General features: G+C 36.8%; 1 protein-coding gene and 1 long non-coding RNA gene across 4 annotated transcripts; one reads left to right on the top strand and one right to left on the bottom strand.

The window, feature by feature from the left end:
- On the top strand, positions 1 to 4,210 carry LOC311093598 (tapasin-like). Of its 2 annotated transcripts, XM_084131118.1 has the most exons (8): positions 1 to 366; positions 490 to 684; positions 997 to 1,245; positions 1,598 to 1,957; positions 2,060 to 2,383; positions 2,645 to 2,746; positions 2,937 to 2,965; positions 3,081 to 4,210. In XM_084131118.1, the coding sequence occupies exons 1-8, from the start codon at positions 306 to 308 to the stop codon at positions 3,090 to 3,092; spliced, it is 1,332 nt and encodes a 443-aa protein (XP_083987244.1). In that variant the 5' UTR covers positions 1 to 305; the 3' UTR covers positions 3,093 to 4,210. The 2 variants fall into 2 exon arrangements, with proteins under 2 accessions (XP_083987244.1, XP_083987243.1); XM_084131117.1 differs by lacking the exon at positions 2,937 to 2,965 and having other exon boundaries at positions 166 to 366; positions 3,081 to 3,844.
- Positions 4,211 to 9,822: 5,612 nt separating this feature from the next.
- On the bottom strand, positions 9,823 to 18,537 carry LOC311093329. Of its 2 annotated transcripts, none has more exons than XR_014608400.1 (5): positions 18,380 to 18,537; positions 13,674 to 13,910; positions 10,203 to 10,276; positions 10,143 to 10,172; positions 9,823 to 10,082 (listed from the first exon to the last, which is right to left on the bottom strand). It is a non-coding gene; the product is annotated as an uncharacterized lncRNA (long non-coding RNA). The 2 variants fall into 2 exon arrangements; XR_014608401.1 differs by having other exon boundaries at positions 18,327 to 18,528.
- Between the last annotated feature and the right edge of the window lie 549 nt (positions 18,538 to 19,086).

The raw sequence follows: 19,086 nt of genomic DNA, 5'->3' as shown, positions 1-19,086 counted from the left end.
GGAGACTAGAAAGGCTAAAATACACGAAATTTTAGAGAAATGTATGATTTAGTGCTTTTTTCTATTTTGAGAGGTCAAAAGATGTTTACTTGATGATACATGAAAAATATGTCACACCACGACATCTGAGTATTTTCAATTGTCACAAAAATTGTTCCTGCGGTTAAAGCGCATGCGCGTAAACACGCAGTTGAACTGAAAGGTTGGAATCTGCATGAAAGCTTTTGGGAAAACCCGACGAATGATCTTTAACGCGCCAAAAAATACAGCCGTAAAGAGATATAATTTAAACTTTTAAAGCAACCATGTCTGAGATTTCGACCATATACAAGATATCTATCATCGCATTTACATTATGTTTTCGTGGTAAGTTTTTGCTGCCTGTTTGTAATCAAGACTACAGCTTAATACATTAAATTGTGTGTGTGTGACCAATGAACATAACTCTCATAATCTTTCTAATCTTGCATTATCTCTCCCATCTTGCAGCTTCAGGTTCTGGATGTCCAGTTCTGGAGTGCTGGTTTGTACAGGAGAAGCCCGGTCATGGAGGAGGTTTCTCAGTACCAATGAGTCAAGAGAAATCTCTAATGTTCATCAGAACTGAAGCTTACAGTGAAGAGATCATGTCTGATCTTCATCCTCCTGCAGACATCAGCCCATCCAGAGTTTACTATGTGACTGGTCAGTGTCAACAGCATGTGCTTGAGATTTGTGGACTATGTCATCTCTATAATAATTCACAAAAGTCCATCTTTAAGTCAAAGAATATTTTGTTTAATGTTGTGCTCACTTGGTTGTCTGTATCTACAGTTATGTTTCATATAGCATAGTAGTATGATTCTGCCTGACAAATAAAAATACTGTATTTAAATCTCCTTTCTACACCAACCAGATCCAACACTACAGTCACAGACGGCACTGTATAGCACCTGTTCTAGAGTACAAAACAGATATTTGATGATAACTAAACTTTAATGCACTGTTCTCCTCCAGATCCAGCTGGCACGTTCTGTAGTGCCGCCCTGAACCCTCCCAAAGGCTCTGTGAACAAACCAAAGTGTGAGATTAACCCTTTCATGCCTCACGCCTCCATGGTCAGATGGACATCAGCTCTCACTGACTCCGCCCAAAGTCCAGTCTACCTGCAAGCTGATTGGTTCTCAGTGGCGGCACAAGGGCTTGACGAGCAGCTGACGTTGTCCAATATCATGCGAGCGCCTTCAGCTTCTAAAGAGCCAAAAGGTAAAGAGCCCAAGTTTCTCATATATTGGCAGAAGAAAATAATATTACATACTTTACATTCAGTAACATAATAATATTGACATATATCTGCATAATACATAATAATGATGCATATTATATAATTATATATTAAGAATATTAATTTAGCATAGTTCTACTAGTGTGCAATTTTACATTTTATTTGCATTTTCATTTTAAAAATTATTTGTGTTCCGATTTGATTTTTGCAGTTCATGTATCTTATATTTTAATTAATTAAAATAAGGCCGAATCTGTTTAACCCTTCTGTTCTAATGATGGTTAAACACATTCTTTGCTCACTATGCTTCCTATTTTCCTCTCTTTCCTAAAGTCATTCTCAGTGTCTCCAGTAAAACTGCTCTGGTCCGCTCTAGACTGGGAGAACCGGTTCTGTTGGACTGTGGGTTCTGGGTCGACCCGTCTTCTCCAGTTCACGGCTCTGGATTCTCTGTCGAGTGGCGTTATCAGTTTCGGGGTGAAGGACGGCTGGTTCTCGCTTACGATGGCAAGAACGATCGGTTTGCAGAGACATCAGAGACCGGAGCCGATATTGACATCACAGGCCTCTATGAAACAGGAAATGCATCTCTGATTCTGGAAGAATCTCAAGTGAGACACTCAGGAACTTACATCTGCACAGTGTATCTTCCACATCTGCTGGCTCAGGTAGCCGTGGACCTGGAGATAGTTGGTGAGATGATTGAATACTCTGATTCTGACATAGCCAAGTCAGATTTGCATAAATTATTATGGATATGATGTTTGATGTATATATATTCTCTTTTCTTCCCAGAGCCTCCCTCTCTCTCCATCTACCCTTCTCCTCTTCCTCTGCTGGTTCCTGGGCAGCTGCTGCTGATCCAGTGTGAAGCGTCTGGTTTTGCTCCTCACACTCTGGATCTGGGCTGGGAGTTCACCGGGGCTGATGGGAAGTCCCGCTCTCTGGGTCAGGGTGGTGTAACGGGTCACAGACAGGCGTCTGACGGCACCTTCAGTCAGAGCAGTCGTCTGGAGCTGGACTCGGGTAAGATGAGGCTGGGTCGTGGTGGTGACATCACCTGTGTGGCCAAACACGCTGGAGGAACACGGCGAGCCTCTGCTACACTCAGTGTGATTGGTGAGTGATACTGTCATAGACTGACATCATTTTCAGACAGTGTTTATGATCAATCATTAAACCTGAATAATTTCACGTCCACTTCAATTGTCTATATTTCAATGGTGGGGATTTTCAGTGATTATTTCTGCAGGATATTCTAGTAGGCGGCGACAAGTGACAGTCTTTATGACAGTCTGATTCATATTTTAATTTCCAAAAGAATATTTATGTCAGTCAGAATGTTCTGCAACTCTTGATTTGATATTGTGTTGATATCAGGTGTCAGCGCTCCTTCTATTGAAGACTCTATGGCGATGGTCGCTGTTGCTCTGCTGCTTTACGGCATGATCAAGTTTCTCTACTGGACGTTCAGCTCTTCTGGTGAGTCGGTTCTCTAACATCACTGCAACACAGAAGAGATATTTACAAGTGAACTGATGATAAAATGACCTGATCCGTTTGCAAAATAATGATCGTATTGCAGAATATACAGACTAGAATTGTGTTTGTAATATGAAATGCCCTGGAATATATTAAATATCAAAGCATGTTAATTTTTGTTTTCAATTAGACTCCAGTGACACTGGATTAAAGAATAAGGTAAATAACATATTTTTTTAAATCTCACTCTCAAATTTCATTTTTATAATGCATCGATGCTGTCTGTAGTTCTCCTGTATAACTGTCTGTCTGCTTATTTCTGTCTCTTGTGTAGAAGGAGAAGTAAAGCTGGACCTGGAGGGGATTTTGAAGCTGAATAGTGTTCAGAGAAACTGCTCTTGTAAATAATCCTTTCAGAATAGTTTTATATTGTGTTTCAGTCTTTGCTTAGGAATTTCAGATTGCTGTATTTGTGTTTGGATTGGTTACTCTCTGCAAGTATTTTTATATTAAAAAGTTTGAATGATGGTTGTACAGATTCTGGAAATAATAATAAATAAATAAAAAATGTAAATTGATTGTATTTTAAATACTGCAGGACTGTTGCCATTTTTTTAGTTTTGTGAGTCTGAGCTTTGAGCTTTTTTCATGAACAGAGATTTATGAATCACATAAACTCAATTGTCTAGAGATGTACTAGTAGTGCTTTAAATAAGTAATATCCCATTTGGATGTTTCCTGCCTTTCGCTTAAATCATGTCCCTGAGGATGATCAGGCAGCAGATAGATTACATTTTTTAAACAAAGTTTTTTATTTGTATTATAAACAGATAAAAAACAAAGAACTTTCTTTGTTTTTTGTTTTACTTGGCCTGCCCATGTGGTCTTTTTTTCCCACGCACCTATCACCTGCAGGTGTGCGATGGTGTTTGCGCTCTGCTCCTATTATAAACAGATGAAATACAGAGAATGTATGTAATGTAAAGACACCTGATAATTGTGAAGGGACTGTTCTGATCCTCACACATCTGATCTCACATTCATGACAAACTCATGTTTTATTGCTGTATCTGACAAAGTAAAAACTAACAAACAGTGTTTCTCAAACTAAACACACTCTTGCTGCATTTCTTGTAAGATTTGAATTGTATTTTCTCTAACAAACTTGAAAAAAAAAAAAAAAATCTTCAGGGTTCTAATATATACAATCATGGTCAGAATTATTGGCACTCTTGGTAAATATGATCAAAGAAGGCTGTGAAAATATAACTAGTGTTTTTGTGTAATTCGCTGTGTATGTTGATGATAATATAAGGGAGAGAGAATTTATGGATAAGACTTTAATGCGCACTAGTAAGGTTACTGTGTTTTATTCAGCTCTTACTGTGATTTTCTGGAGTAAAACGGACGCTTCATCTTTTGTGTGAAAATAAATGTAATAAAATCAGTAAAGATTTGACCATCATTTGGACGGAGTCCTCTACATCAGGCTTGTACTAATAGTGGATAAAAGCAAGATGATAAATAAGTTATAACCATAATTAAACAAAACCACATCCATTACATTTTATTTATAAAACTGACCATTGTGTCATTTTTTAGTTAAAGAGGTCAGCAAAAAAAGTAAACAATAAAGCATTTCCTATTCTGTTGTTTTGGAGAGGGGCTTGGTATTCAAGGTGACAAATGATTAAGAGGTTAGTGATGTATGTGAATATTAGCCATAGAGAATATCAGTCATATTTGTAATAATTCATCATTACTATATCATATGTTCTGCTTATTTCAGTAATAACATTTGTGGTTGTCACTCAGTGTTTTTAATCACAGGGCTTTAATACAAAAGACAGAGGAAGCTGGGAAAATAACCCAGAAGTCAGTAAGAGGGATCATACAGCATGGTTTAATTTTATTTGTTAAACACTTTATGTCACCTTGAAAATGAAAACGTGTCATAAATGTGACATATACAGTATAACTCATATGAGTTGTGGAAAAATGTGTTTATCATAAAGAGTTTTTGAATCATTGGCTTTGATGCACTGCTCATCATGTTTCTAATGTCAGTAAGAGTGGTGTGGCGAGAGAGCAGTGTTTAGTATGTAAAATGAAAAGCAAGAGTCATGAACTCATGAAGTCATTACTATACAAGCATTTATAAAATTATAATGAAAATTCCTGGAGTTCATTGGCATATTCACTGTAATGGTCACCAGCTGGAGTGTCCTTGAGAGCCACCAGAGGGCACTCCACATCAGGATATTGTCATTCCCTCACAAATCTCCCATAATTCTCAGCCTGGACTCATCAGCGCTCACTGTTTTCAGCTGTGTCTCATTACCTTGTTTAACTCACACTATAATAGCCTGGTTTTCACATTCATTCCCTGTGAAGTCTTGTTTTTCCAAGCATTCTCTCTGGTTTCATGTCTCTTGGTTTTTGGATTTCTTGCTAGTTGTGTTTGTATGGACTGCCTGCCTGTGTTTGATCCTGCCTGTGCTTTGGCTTACACTTTGGATTACACTTTGGATTACACTTTGGATTACACTTTGGATTACCCTGTTCAATAAATACTGCATTTGGTTCCTCAACCTTTTTGTCTCAGAGCAGTTCATAACATTCACACACCTTGTATAATTCCAAACAAACCTTGCGATAACAGTATTAAAAGGATCTTCAAGATTGAAATTTATTAAGACTTCTTGGCTTCATTCAACTGGAACAAAGACAAGTGGACAGATGATAAATTCATTCACCAGTCATTGTCAAAATTTGTTTTCTTATTTGTTTATAAATCTGTAGAAAATGTTACAAGTTCATGAGATAGTTACCTTCATGTCCAGGGAAAAGAGGCTTCAGAACTTGTTGTACAATAAAATATACTTACTGGTATAATATAATCAGCAGAGTAAAACAAGCAGATAAGTGTTTTTATATTAATATAATATATCCATTATAAAATTACATATATGCATAAATACAACTTATTGAAAAAATGTAAATGCAATTTATTTTTCCTTTAGGTAGCAAATACTCTAACTTAATCTACATCTGTTGTTATTTGTAATTAGAACACAACACATTAAAGACACAATATGATCAGGGGCACGGGAAGTGGGGTTGCTGAGGGTGCTGCAGCACCCTGTTTTTCACAGGATTGTAAATGTAACGCAATTTTTTGTTTGTTTACATTTATTTATTTTAAGCTTTTAGTAATTTATTTGTGATAAACACTTTAAGTGGGATATTTAAAAAGTGTTAGGACTATTATATGTTAAAGTGTGACATCATATTGTGTGTGCGCGTAGAAAGAATTTGTTAGCAGCTGCTTACTTTTATTTATTTTTTTAAATCGCCCGCAGCCGCTCTACTCCTGAGCGCAAGAATGTTTCAGCTGGTTGTTAATTGATCAGGAGTGGCCCAGAGCCAGGCTTTATGCCTTCCCACCGATTCGGTTACTCTCTGCAGTTCTTCTCAGAGTGAGAACAGTCAAAGTGAGACATCTGTTGCTTGTGGCCCCATTTTGGCCCACTAGGATATGGTTTTCAGACCTGGTCAGTCTGTTAGTCAGCCCTCCTTGGGAGGCTCCCCTCAGGTGCTGACGCAGGCTCGGGGTACGATTTGGCATCCCCGTCCGGACTTATGGAAGCTGTGGGTGTGGCCCCTGAGCGGGGGACGCTAATGTTTTCTGGTCTTTCAGCTGAGATTTCCGATATTATTCTTAATTCTAGGGCCCCTTCGACGAGGCGCCTGTATGCTTTTAAATGTTCGCCTCTTGGTGCAACCAACGCAACCTGGACCCAGTTCATTGTCCTGTGAGTTCAATACTGGAGTTCCTAGAGTCGTTTTTCAGCAGGGTTAGCCCCTGCTACTCTTAAGGTTTATGTGGTGGCTATATCTGCTTAGCATGTGCCCTTGGGAGGTGTTTCTGTAGGACGTCACCCCCTGGTTTTTTCGTTTTCTGCAAGGGACTAGATGGCTTTTAGGATTTAGCTGTCGTTCTGGCAGAAAAATTCTTAATACTTAAGATGGTCCTTTTAGTGGTTCTATCCTCTCTCAAAAAAATAGGGGATCTGCAGGCTCTTTCTATCAGTCCTTCTTGTATGGACTTTGCCCCGGGGCTGGTTAAAGTCTTGTTGCGACCTAGGCCAGGGTTGGCCCTTCTGACTCAAGTGACTGGGAGTGATGTTGCAGCCTTTCGGCCTCGATCTACGTCGACCGCTCAGCCCAGTGGCGTAGATCGGAGCAATTTTTGCGGTCACTAAGCAGAGAATGTCACACTGGGTGATCGAAGCTATCTCGGCAGCCTATGAGGCGCGTGGTTTGACTTCACCTCTATGGTGTACGTGCTCCTTCCACCAGGGGAATGGGTTCTTCCTAAGCTCTTTTTAGGGGCTCTTCCTTGGAGGATATTAGTGTTGTGGCAGGCTGGTCCTCTCCGAACACCTTTATTCAAGTTCACCGACTGCGCTGATCAAAAGCACGTTGGGAAACGATTTTCTGATGACACAGCTTAATGCTCGTTGGTTTAAACAACAGAAATGTTTGATTTTAAAACTCTGATATCATGTTTTATGAGTATACATTATGTATGAATATTCCCAAACTCTCTGACATCTCTGTGGGTTATGTGATTATTGTCATATTTATAAAAAAATATTTTAAAACGTGTCTGTAATTTAATTAAAGTAAAAATAATTGATAAACATGTATTTCGAATTTTTTATTGTTTATTGCTGATTTTGAAAAGGCGTTTGATAAAGTTCAATGGAAGTTCATAAAACAATGTCTTAGCTTTTTTAATTTTGGGAAAAATTTAATACAGTGGTTTGAAACTCTTTATAATCATCCGGTTAGTCGAGTGATCAATAACAGTCATATATCAGACGCATTTTTATTAATGCAAGGAGTCCGTCAAGGGTGCCCTTTGTCACCGTATCTCTTTATTTTATGTATTGAAATTCTGGCTATTAAAATTAGGAACAATCCAGATATATCAGGTCTATTTCCAAACAGTCAAGAGATTAAGCTAACAATGTATGCTGATGATGCAACCTTTTTCATAAAACCAACACAATCCACTTTGGAAGGACTAATAAGGGAATTAAATACTTTTTCAAAAATATCTGGTTTGAAACCTAATTTTGCGAAATGTAACATTTTGAGAATTGGGACATTAAAGACACAAATTTTATTTTAAACAGTTCCTTTCCTGTTAAATGGATTAATGGAGAAGTTAATATATTAGGGATTCATCTACCAGACAACTTTAAAGAAATTGTTAAATTCAATTATGAGAGAAGGATGGAAAAGCCAGATAGAATTTTACAACCTTGGAGGGGGAACTCTCTGACAATTCAAGGAAAAGTAACTCTGATTAATACATTAGTAATTTCACAATTTGCCCACTTACTAATGCTTCTTCCTTCACCTAGTGTGAAGTTCTTCAAACATTTTGAACAAAAAAATTTCACATTTATATGGAACAATAAACCAGATAAAATGAAAAGGCAGTATCTATATAATACTTATGATAACGGCGTACTGAATTTGAAAAATCTTCAAATGATGGATTGTTCCTTGAAAACCTCCTGGGTTGCTAAAATTTATCACAACAAATAATGGATCACAAGCCAGAGATTATATTCAGCCTTTTCCTTTTTCTCGGATAATATATTTCCTTTTTACCAATTAAAAGCAATACATGTTGATAAAATATTTCAAAATATTTCAAAAAAAGTTTAAAAGAGTTATCACCATTCTTCAAGGATGCACTGAAAGCTTGGTTGAATTTCCAGTACCATCCTCCAGATACAATTCAAGACATTCAGACACAGTTGCTATGGATGAATTCAAACATTACGGTTGGAGACGAGCCATTGTTGTGGGAAGAATGTGTCAAAAATGGGTTAATTTTTGTTAATGACCTTTTAGATTTATCTGGAGATTTTATTTCTTATGAAAACTTGAGAAATGTTTTTAGCATTTCTCTCGATCAGTTACAATTCAACCAATTCAATTTGAAACTGCAAAATGAAAAGAAGAATAAATTAATGGTTTGTCTCCCACCAATAAGATGCCTTAAATGGTTGTCTGGTGTAAAGATAAATAAAATAATATATATTTGGAATTTAAATACCACAGGCACTGCACTTTTTCCACACAGAACCTGCCTGTTTTGGGAAGATGAATTTAATGATCCAATTTTGTGGAAAGATTACTTTAGAACAATTTATAGAACTATAATCGATTCATATTCCAGAATATTTCAACTTAAAATCTTTTATAAAATTATTGCAACAAAAAAATCTCTGTTCAAATGGCAGATAGAAAAGGATCCCTGTTGCAGGTTCTGTGGGGATGAGGAGGAGGACTTGATGCATTTGTTTTATTTTTGCCCACATGTGGCTAAGTTTTGGGTCAGTATACAGTTATGGTTAAGGTCTATGGATATTGTTTTGCAAATCACACCTCAGAATATTTTGTTATGTGTCTTTGAGGGAAAATGCACACACTTTTTGAATATGATTATTTTGATGGGTAAAATTTTTATTTTTAAAGCTAAAACTTTATCAAATTTATGTATTAAACACTTTAAGAATAGAGTGTTTCATCAGTATATGCTAGAAACAATAATAGCAACAAACAACAACAGAATAACTGAGCATGAAAATAAATGGAATGTCTGCTTGCTTGAGTTAGAAATATAAATATTAGGTGTACTTTCTTAGGTGCGCCATGTGTTATGGCATAAAAGATTTGCTAATTCTATTGTATTTTGTTTATTGATTTTTTGATCAGTATTATTGATTTGTTTATTTTTCATTTTCTTATGTTATTTTGTTTGCTTTGTGCTTCTATTTTGCTTTCTTGTCATAACACTATGAATGTTGTGGTATGAATGTATGGGGAGGTGGGTGGGGGGGTTGAAGCTTGTCTTGTTATTTTTTTAATGTTGGTCATATAAAAATTAAAAATAAAAGATTCATTAAAAGTAAAAAAAACAAAACAAAAAAAAAACAAAAAAAAAAACATGTATTTCAAATGGAATTAAATAACAAGTAGCCTACTTTGGGTGTGTTGTTCATCATATTTAATTTCATATAAAAGCAACAACGGCAATTTAAAAAAAATACAAAGTATGAAAATTATTAGACAGATCTTTATTGAAATGTGTTGTGCTGTTGTTGTTGCCTGAGGTGTTGGGACCCTGTAAATAAAACAGATTGGAAGAAAACATTTTTCTGTAGACTTATTGAGCTGGTCTCCTCCTGCTGCTGCTGGACCGGGATGGGCTGCACAATACAGACTCTCGTAAGGCCTCTTCCTGTAAGGCCTCTTCCTGTAAGGCCTTTTCCTGTAAGGCCTTTTCCAGTAAGGCCTTTTCCTTTAAGGCCTTTTCCAGTAAGGCCTTTTCCTGTAAGGCCTTTTCCTGTAAGGCCTTTTCCTGTAAGGCCTCTTCCAGTGGGACAGATTTGTGCTGTATACCAACAGGTTTGCTGGGCTGACTCACGCGTGGGCTGTCAGTCACTGATTTCAGAAAGAGGGAAGAATAAATGAAGTTAACTCACATCCTCAAAATCAAACCATAAAATATTTTAATATGCAAAACCGTTCTATGATCTAACATTAAACTCTGCATGTCAGCGGCCCTCCTGGACCGACGTTGCCTATCCCTAATCTATAAGACATTTTTAGTGTTTCTCTTATATACTGTTATATTTATATTTTATTAAACCATATCTAATATCAAAATCTAATATCCATGTGTTAAAGGTCAGTTTTTCATATAAAGTTCAATATTTGCCACTGAGATGAAGTGGAGTTGAATAACAATCTATAGTACTTCAAATTTATACTGACATTTAATGTCGTTATATTTAATGAAATTGAAACCCAATACTTGCATTTAAAAGTGTAATCTGGCATTTTCTCAAAAAAAAAAAAAAAAAATCTGTCATCTGCGACGCGCAATGAATTCTGGGGTAGGCAAGGCGGCCAAGGATCCATCTGGGCTGCGTTCCAGTCCAAAATTGTCATGCCCTTCACTCGCTAACTTCCCTCCGTCTCGTTCACTCGGATGTACGTCATTGCTTACGTTGCATGAGTGTCCACTACTGGCGGAAACTGCAATGGGCTGAACGTCCTAATCCCTTGATCACTTGGAATCAGCTTTGGAGTTGATTTATTATAGATTTTTTTTTTCAGCCATTAATTAATATATCATAGAGTTGTTTGTTGTGGTGGTGATTAGACGAGATTCGGGTGACGTCACAATCGTAATGTATTGTGGGACATATAGGTGCCTGAAGTGTACATATAAAATAGACTCGCTCCCTCTGTCAAAATCGAAGGAACGAGGGTCTGTCCATATAAACTTCCCTCATCCACTTCACGAAGTGGAAGGCACTTCAAAATGGCAGCAGGGATTCCCCCGAGGGGAAGTGCTTAGGAAAGTTCGCAAGTACGTGTCTAAAAGTGGACTGGAACGCAGTACTGATGTAGGCTATCCTTCATTTCACGGGAAAAGAAGGACGCATTTGCTGGCCGCATTTTGAAGGAGCCTTCGAAGGACCTTCAAATTGGGACAGCCTTCGTAGCGCCACGATGACGCAATCGGCTATACCTTTCTCTTTAAAAAAAGGTCTTCGACATTGGCTGTGGCTGGATGAAACCGATCGGAGAGAGTTGCAGCATACAGGCGGGAAGAGCGGAAAATGCAGACGTGAAGACACTTTCTACTTCACCTAGTGAATGACCCTCACACTGTTTGCATACTTTATCACAACTACTGAAGGGAAATAAATGCAATATTTGCCAATGTAACAGGTACAGAAAGTTTCCTGTTAAACGCATATTGTTTATTAGAATTCACACAAAATTGTTTGTTTACATACACCTGATAGGACTGCCTAATTGAAGGGTGAGTGCCTTCCCCTTTAATTGTGGTGATGTCATAAACTAACATCATTTCCTGTTCTGTCCCCTCCTCGTCCTCTTTGCATTGGTGATGCACTGAGGTTATTTTGGGCTCCTGATAATCTTTTTTAATCTTCATTTTAATTATTGCTTTTATGTCTATATTTTCACTCTAATTTATGCATATGTTACCGGAAAAGTGTGTAATCCGGCATTCTATAGAATGCCTAGGTAATGTATAGAATTAGGTAATGTATTTTTGGCAAAAACCATCAGGCATTCTATACATTGTCTAGGCATTCTATACAATACCGGGATTTCACACTTTGCCGGTAACATATATAATATTATTTTACCTATTTGTGTGGTTACTTTTGTCAATTCATCCAGTTTAAGTTATATTTTTGCATCTAGGCCTAAATGTGGAAATGAGAGCACATGTGACAAGTGTACATCCCATTTGTTTTATAGATAAAACAAGGGTGACTCTCACACTAAGAGGCTGCTCAGGTATGTTTTCTGTTACATGTATTTTCTTGTTTAACGTGATTTATCTTCACTCCTCTTTGCATTGCTGATACACTGGAGAGATAAAACAAGGGCAACTCTCACACTAAGAGGTGCTGCTTTCATTTGTTTTAGCCTATATCAGGTATAAAAGATCAGCAAAACTGCCGACTGCTGTCCCGTTCTTCACAATGCACAAAACACAACGCAGACAACAGAGCAGTTACACTTGGTGCCGTGACCATTTCAGATCATCAGATCTGAGCATGCCTATGGCAAGCCAAAGTATTCATAAACGCCTGGTCAGGCGTCTGATTGCACACTGAACCATCAAAAGCATGCGTTTTTCGACAGCCAAAAAAAAGTTTTGTGATCACGGAAAACACGCGTCTGAAATGCGCGGTTTTTGCATCAAAACGTGCGTCCTCGATGTGTGATCTGCTATTTAAAATGCACGTTTTTGACGCGCGTTTATTGTAACAAAAATGGGCGTCTAATATGTGTGTTTTGAGTAGCTTACAACTACCTTACAAAGTTTAGGCCGAAGACATAGCTTTATTTATCCACTGTCATCACCCCCACGACCATTTTAATGAAAAGTTTCATGGTTTCATACGCAAAACTGTCTGTTTTCTTTCTTTTTTTTATTTTCTTAAATGATAACTACTGGATTATAAAAACTCACCAATCATAATCCTCTCCTCTGTCAAATTTGCCACCGATAAAAGCATGACAGACTCGAGCAATAAGTGAGCACACGCTTTCGACGTGCGATTTCAGAACATATAGGGAACGAGCACGTTCTTTTTGCCTGTTTGGTTTACCTGTTTACACGTTCGGTGACCCCAAAACTCACGTCGAGAACGTGCGTTTTAAATAGCCGATCACACGTCGAGGACGCGCGTTTGGCTGTCGAAACGCACACTTTTGACGGGTCAGTGTGCAATCAGACGCCTGACCAGACTTTTATGAATACTTTACGAGTGTGAGATGAACAGCGTGTGACGTTGCGGTCTGGACTTTTGCATCTTAAAAGAACGGTAAAGAGTTTTATTGACTTCCCGGTCAACTTTTTTTCTTTATCTGGAGCACTTTTGTTGGTCGTTGGTGCATACTGAACAACAGAGACTGTGATAAGCACCGTGGGATGCTTCAGTGTCCGTCATGCTCGTATCCTTTATCTGTACAGTATATAATCAATGACTGCTGATGCATTGCTGTCTCAATGAACATCCATTCATTCATTTTTTCATCTCATCTCTGTGTTGACATTTAATATAGCATGGAAAGCGTGACTGTACTGCATGTTTAGTTTTGTACAGTCACACATGATTGTTTAGGGGCTGTAAAGTGTGAATCATAAATCTTTTTTTAATTAATATCAATATTCCTGAAGTTCATATAAATCATGCTGCTGCAAGTCTCTCTTGGCAGGCTCAAGTTCACAGACTAATAATGTTTAAACATGAACGTAAACATCTTCATAATTTGAGAATCTTACCTTCTGCTTGGTTAAAACGTTCCATTGCAATATTTTTGTTGTCTTTGAATGTCTGGCGCATAGTTGGAGGAATTTGTGTGTTATTTTGCTGGAACGGTTCATCCACTGCTCCTCTAAACCAGTCTCGGTTTATCTCAGAGTCGACCTGTGTCCCGTTAACCATTGTTGCAGGCACAAATTCTGATAGAACTGGTACACCCTTACTTGCTGTGTGGATATCAATGTGGGAATACATTCCTGAAATGTAAGCATAAATCAATAAATACATACATAAATGTTCCATATGCATTTCTTGCTGATGTAAAGGGAGCTGTCTCAAGCATATACTTCTGAGTATATATACAGGCTGAGAAACCATGTGCACCATACAAAACTACCCAATATTACAATATAACAAATATTTTAATTCGGTTCAAACATAATTGTATTGTGCTTTTTACAATAAGGGTTGAATCAAAGCAGCTGGTTGCTCGTGCAGACCTTGGAGCCGCAGATTCCATCTCCTATTTCTGGAGATTTCTTATTGTCAGTAAAGATTACAGCGACTTTTACCTTCCGTAAAAAGGTCTGGATATATTACCTCAGGTAAAACTAATCATGTGCAAATAGACCCGCTGTAAATATGTATGTAAATATTATGTCATTTTCTGTTTAAAAGTATTTTTCTATGGTTTTTCAAGTATGGAGGCACTTGAAAAAGCATTCAGTTACGTTCTAGACGCTGGGACAAATCTGTGGCAAAACTCAAGTGTTTTCCACATGTCATTAAGAAAAAAATTAAGGCATAATAATAATATAAAATAATATATATATATATATATATATATATATGTAAGGAATAATTGACGACAGGCCGTTGAATTATTAGAAAAATAATGCACACCCGAGGTGGTAATGCGGTCACGACGCGAAGCGGAGTGGCCGTTACACCTCGGTGTGCATTATTTTTCTAATAATTCAACGGCCTGAAGTCAATTATTCCGCTTATACTACAGTTACCACACCTCGAAACATTGTTCAGATGATGTATTTCAAGACGTTTGTAAAGTTTTTGTCATTAAAACGCTCTTGTATGTAGGACTAATTTCTTACGCATCTAATCCCATGCCTCCGTTGCTAATTCCAAAACGTAATTTTAGAGTTAGAAACGGAGGTTTGAGCCGCTGATAGCAGACTAATGCTGGGGACACACGACTAGCTGACACATTCTCTGACTGTTTTCATCGACTGCAGATTTTAAACACCGACTTTGAACACAGACTGAACGCGCTGAACACGCATTTGGACATGATCAGTCATAAGTATCAAATTACATTCATAACCGGCCTTTAACTGTGTCCCCGGCTTTATGCAGTTATTAGAGAGAGATGATGCAATAATGAGACAGAAAAAGCATGTGCGTCAAAATTATTATTTATTTATTTATTCATTTCGTTTTAATTAATTCGTTCATTTTTTTCTATTATTGACAGATGACAGACTAGCCAAATAAATGAAACACAAAGCCCTTTTAACAAGTAGGCCTATCAATAATTATTTATTTGTTAAATTATCGGCAATAAAAATCCGTGCTGCAGGACTATCCATTTATTTAGCCTATATTCAGTTTAATTTTCTATTGATTATATAGGACTATATACTTTATATATTAAAATTAAACTGCATGTTTCCATTGATTGTGAAGCTAGACATTGAAAATTGCAGATCAAGCGCATGGGGCTAAATGTTTTTTCTTGTTATGAATTGTATCCTATTTTCCGTTATTACAGTTGACTACGCGAAGTGATATGGAACTGTAATGCGGTCAAGACCTGCCTGGAACTACTTTAGCTGTGCGTTTCCCTGAAAATAATGCACACCTTAGAACGTTTGTCAACCAATCAGATTCAAGCATTCAACGGCCCTGTAGTATAAATAAATATATATATATATATATATATATATATATATATATATATGAGTTGGGGTACTCAGACTCGAGTCCAATTTTGAATGAACTTGGACTTGTCACGCACTCGGATGAATTTGTACTCGGACTTGACACGGACTCGGACATTTTAGAGTCGGAAAAATTTTCGAGTACAGTCAAGTCCGGGCACTGGAGGACACAATATTATTTAAAAACTAAACAAAACTACTTGTGTTGTTTCAGTGTTGAGCATTGTAGCCAATCACAGACATGTATATTAAGTGCATGAACACAGTGGCAAATCAGAGGCGTTTTAGAGTCACCATGCGGAGAATTTGCTCAAAATGTAGGCTATGTTCAGAATCAGCACGAGCTGATCCCCTCATAAACAACAAAGTCTAGATGCGATATAAATGAGAGATTCACTGTGCAGTGCGGACAACTTCAGTGTTTATGACGAGAGTTTTAGGGAGAGTGCAGAACGCGGTAAGTAAGTGATGGCTTAAAGGGATACTCCACTTTTTTTGGAAATAGGCTCATTTTACAACTCCCCCAGAGTTAAACAGTTGAGTTTTATCATTTTGGAATCCATTCAGCCGATCTCCGGGTCTGGCGGTACCACTTTTAGCATAGCTTAGCATAATGAATTGAACCGGACAGGACCATTAGCATCTCTCTCAAAAAAAATGAACAATGAGTTGCGATATTTTTCCTATTTAAAACTTGACTCTTCTGTAGTTACATCGTGTACTAAAACCGACGAAAAATGTAAAGTTGCGATTTTCTAGGCTGATATGGCTAGGAACTATACTCTCATTCCTGCGTAATAATCAAGAAACTTTGCTGCTTTACCATGGGTGAAGCAGGCGTAATGATATGATGCAGCCTTTTAAGGGAGCGCAATCTCGATTGTCTTTAGATGACAATCTAAATAATAGTTTTGTTTTGCGGACCAGTGGTTACGTTTACACTGTAAATTATAAAGAGTGATAACTGCATTTAAATGTGGGAGTGAATCCGCAAAATTGTAGTCCTGTGAGTCATGAAATTGCGATGATTGACAGAGTAACCTGACATGAGAATGTGATAACCATAGCAACATTTTGGCGTCTAATAATGTTGTTACATTTACTCTTTAGTCATAAGTTTACATACACATTGCAGAATCTCCAAAATGTTATTTTTATTTATTTTTTAATAAGAAGGATCACAAAAACATTGTTTCTATTTAGCACTGCCCTGAAAAAGCTTTTTCACATAACAGATGTTTAATAGCCTAGTCCACAAGACAAAACACAAACACAAAATACAAGACAAATTACATAGGCTTGATTTTAATATTGTGTGTGTCATTACCTGAATGATCCAAAACTGTTTTGTTTTTTGTTTTTTTATGGTTGTTCATGAGGAAAAATCCTCCAGCTCCTGCACATTCTTTGCTTTTCCAGCATCTTCTGCATATTTGACTCTTTACTAGCAGTGACTATGATTGTGAGATCCATCTTTTCACACTGGTGACAACTGAGGGACTCATACACAACTATTACAAACCCTGCAAACATTTAGTGATGCTCAAGGAGGAAGCATCTGTTTATAGCCAGGGGGTGTAAACTTTTAAACTGGATCACTGGTGTAAATTGTTCTTATTTTGTTTAAAAATGCATTAATTAATTTAGGCTAAATAAGATATTAGTAAGTAAAACAAAATAAGAAAAATGTAAACATCACCATCATCTTGCTCAAAAGTTTCCCCCTGGCTCTTAATGCATCGTGTTGCATTCTTGAGCATTACCTTACAGATTCTGAAAGATGTACTGAAGATAAACGTATTATTGTAACTATACATTGCAATCATTTTGTGAGGTTTAAAATATTAATTTAAGAGCTCAGTGTTGAGACCTTTCACTGGAATTTGAAAACAAACCAAACCAGTTAGTAGATTAAAGTCAGTGGACTTGAACTTGAAAAATGGTGTGATTTCTTTTTTCAGTTCTGATGCTTGCACTGAGGCCTATATTAAACCACCACAAATCCGTATTTATTGTTTGAAAATTTCAAAATTTGAAAGCTGAGACTTTATTTCATACCAAAAGTAGCCTGCTCTGTCTTGTCTGTTGGCCCATTGTCAATGTTGGCGCATTGTCAATATATTTTTCACTGTGTGAGGACATGTGGAGTGAGAGCGGAATTTTTTATTTTTTTATTTTTTCGTTTTCGTTTCACATTAAATTGCTAAAAATCATATGCTTGCCGCCTTGTTTTTGAATAAATAAATCAAATAGCAGGCTATAAAATACTTTTCAGATAAAGTTTTTCTCAATATTTTCCACTGGCCAAAAGTATTTTTAATTGATTTATATTTTTCAATGGAAACAGATATAGGCCTTTAGTGTGCATTTTTTGCACAAAAATATTTTCTCAGACAATCTGCTCATCATGGTAGCAATCCTCTCTGTAGTTAAAACATTAAAACACACAGCACGCCACATGAAAAGCCACATTCAAAAGCATTGCTTCCACTACAAATATTTATGTTCATTAGAATATGAAAAATAACTTCTCAGTAGGCTATAATTAATTAAATCTGTTAGTCCAGTCATCAAAAATTGAATCCCATTGTTTAAAAACAGTATAGGCTAACATTTTCTGCAAACAGAGATGACTTAAAAAAAAAAAAAAAAATTAAGGATTAATTTATATCAGTGACAATCGCAACGTTAAAACTTAAGTTTATTACTAGCTACCTTTATGGATGAAATCATGGAATTCCAGTAAACCGTCAAACCATATAGCCTACCAGCATAAACGAGGTGTATCCCGATGAGCAGAAGAGCAACGGACCGCATGTTTACTTTTTTTAATAAAAAAAAAAACCTTCTACAGGAATTAGTTTGTCTGGTTTTAGACGCTTTAATGTCTGGCTGTTAACCGGCGAGTGGCGAATGTCCCTGTGAGAACCGTTTATATACTGTCTATGGTGAGAACACAGCTCTTGAAGCGACAGCCAATAGATATTCTGGAGAGAATCGACGTCATCAGTCACTATGAGTTTCATACACTGGGTTAAGTTAATGCATAGGTTTTACCAGAGAATGTCTAATAAGGCATTCTCTGGTGCAGGTTTTTTGTATTGTGAAAAGAACTGTGTTTTTTCCTGTGTTGGACATTTCCCATTTTGACTGCTTAAAAATGTATTTATATTCTGCAGTTTTATGAATGTAATATTTGATTATAATAATTGTATAAGCTAAACAACCAATGACTCTACATTCATTTTGTCAAATGCTAGCGTTTTGTTTAGGATTTTATGTATGTTTTTTAACAATGTGTGCAGTGAAGGACACCACATAATGTGTTAATTTAACACGTTTACACATCTTTGTGCTAACCTTTTTGACATATTTACTTTGTTAAAACCATTAACACAATGAATGAGTTCAAATTAACACAAAAAACTAAAACTGTCCCTAAACTCACCCATTCATGTGTAAAAAATGTAACACA

This window comes from Abramis brama, assembly GCF_963993115.1.
Source record: "Abramis brama genome assembly, chromosome: 12".
NCBI classification, from domain to species: Eukaryota; Metazoa; Chordata; class Actinopteri; order Cypriniformes; family Leuciscidae; genus Abramis; species Abramis brama.
Note: the sequence above shows the minus strand (reverse complement) of the source record. Positions and strands in the feature narration are given on the sequence as shown.

Coding starts and splice junctions, on each gene's coding strand:
- LOC311093598 (XM_084131117.1), top strand. CDS start 306: ATGTCTGAGATTTCGACCATATACAAGATATCTATCATCGCATTTACA. Junction 367..489: donor ATTTACATTATGTTTTCGTG/GTAAGTTTTTGC, acceptor CCCATCTTGCAG/CTTCAGGTTCTGGATGTCCA. Junction 1,958..2,059: donor CGTGGACCTGGAGATAGTTG/GTGAGATGATTG, acceptor TTTTCTTCCCAG/AGCCTCCCTCTCTCTCCATC.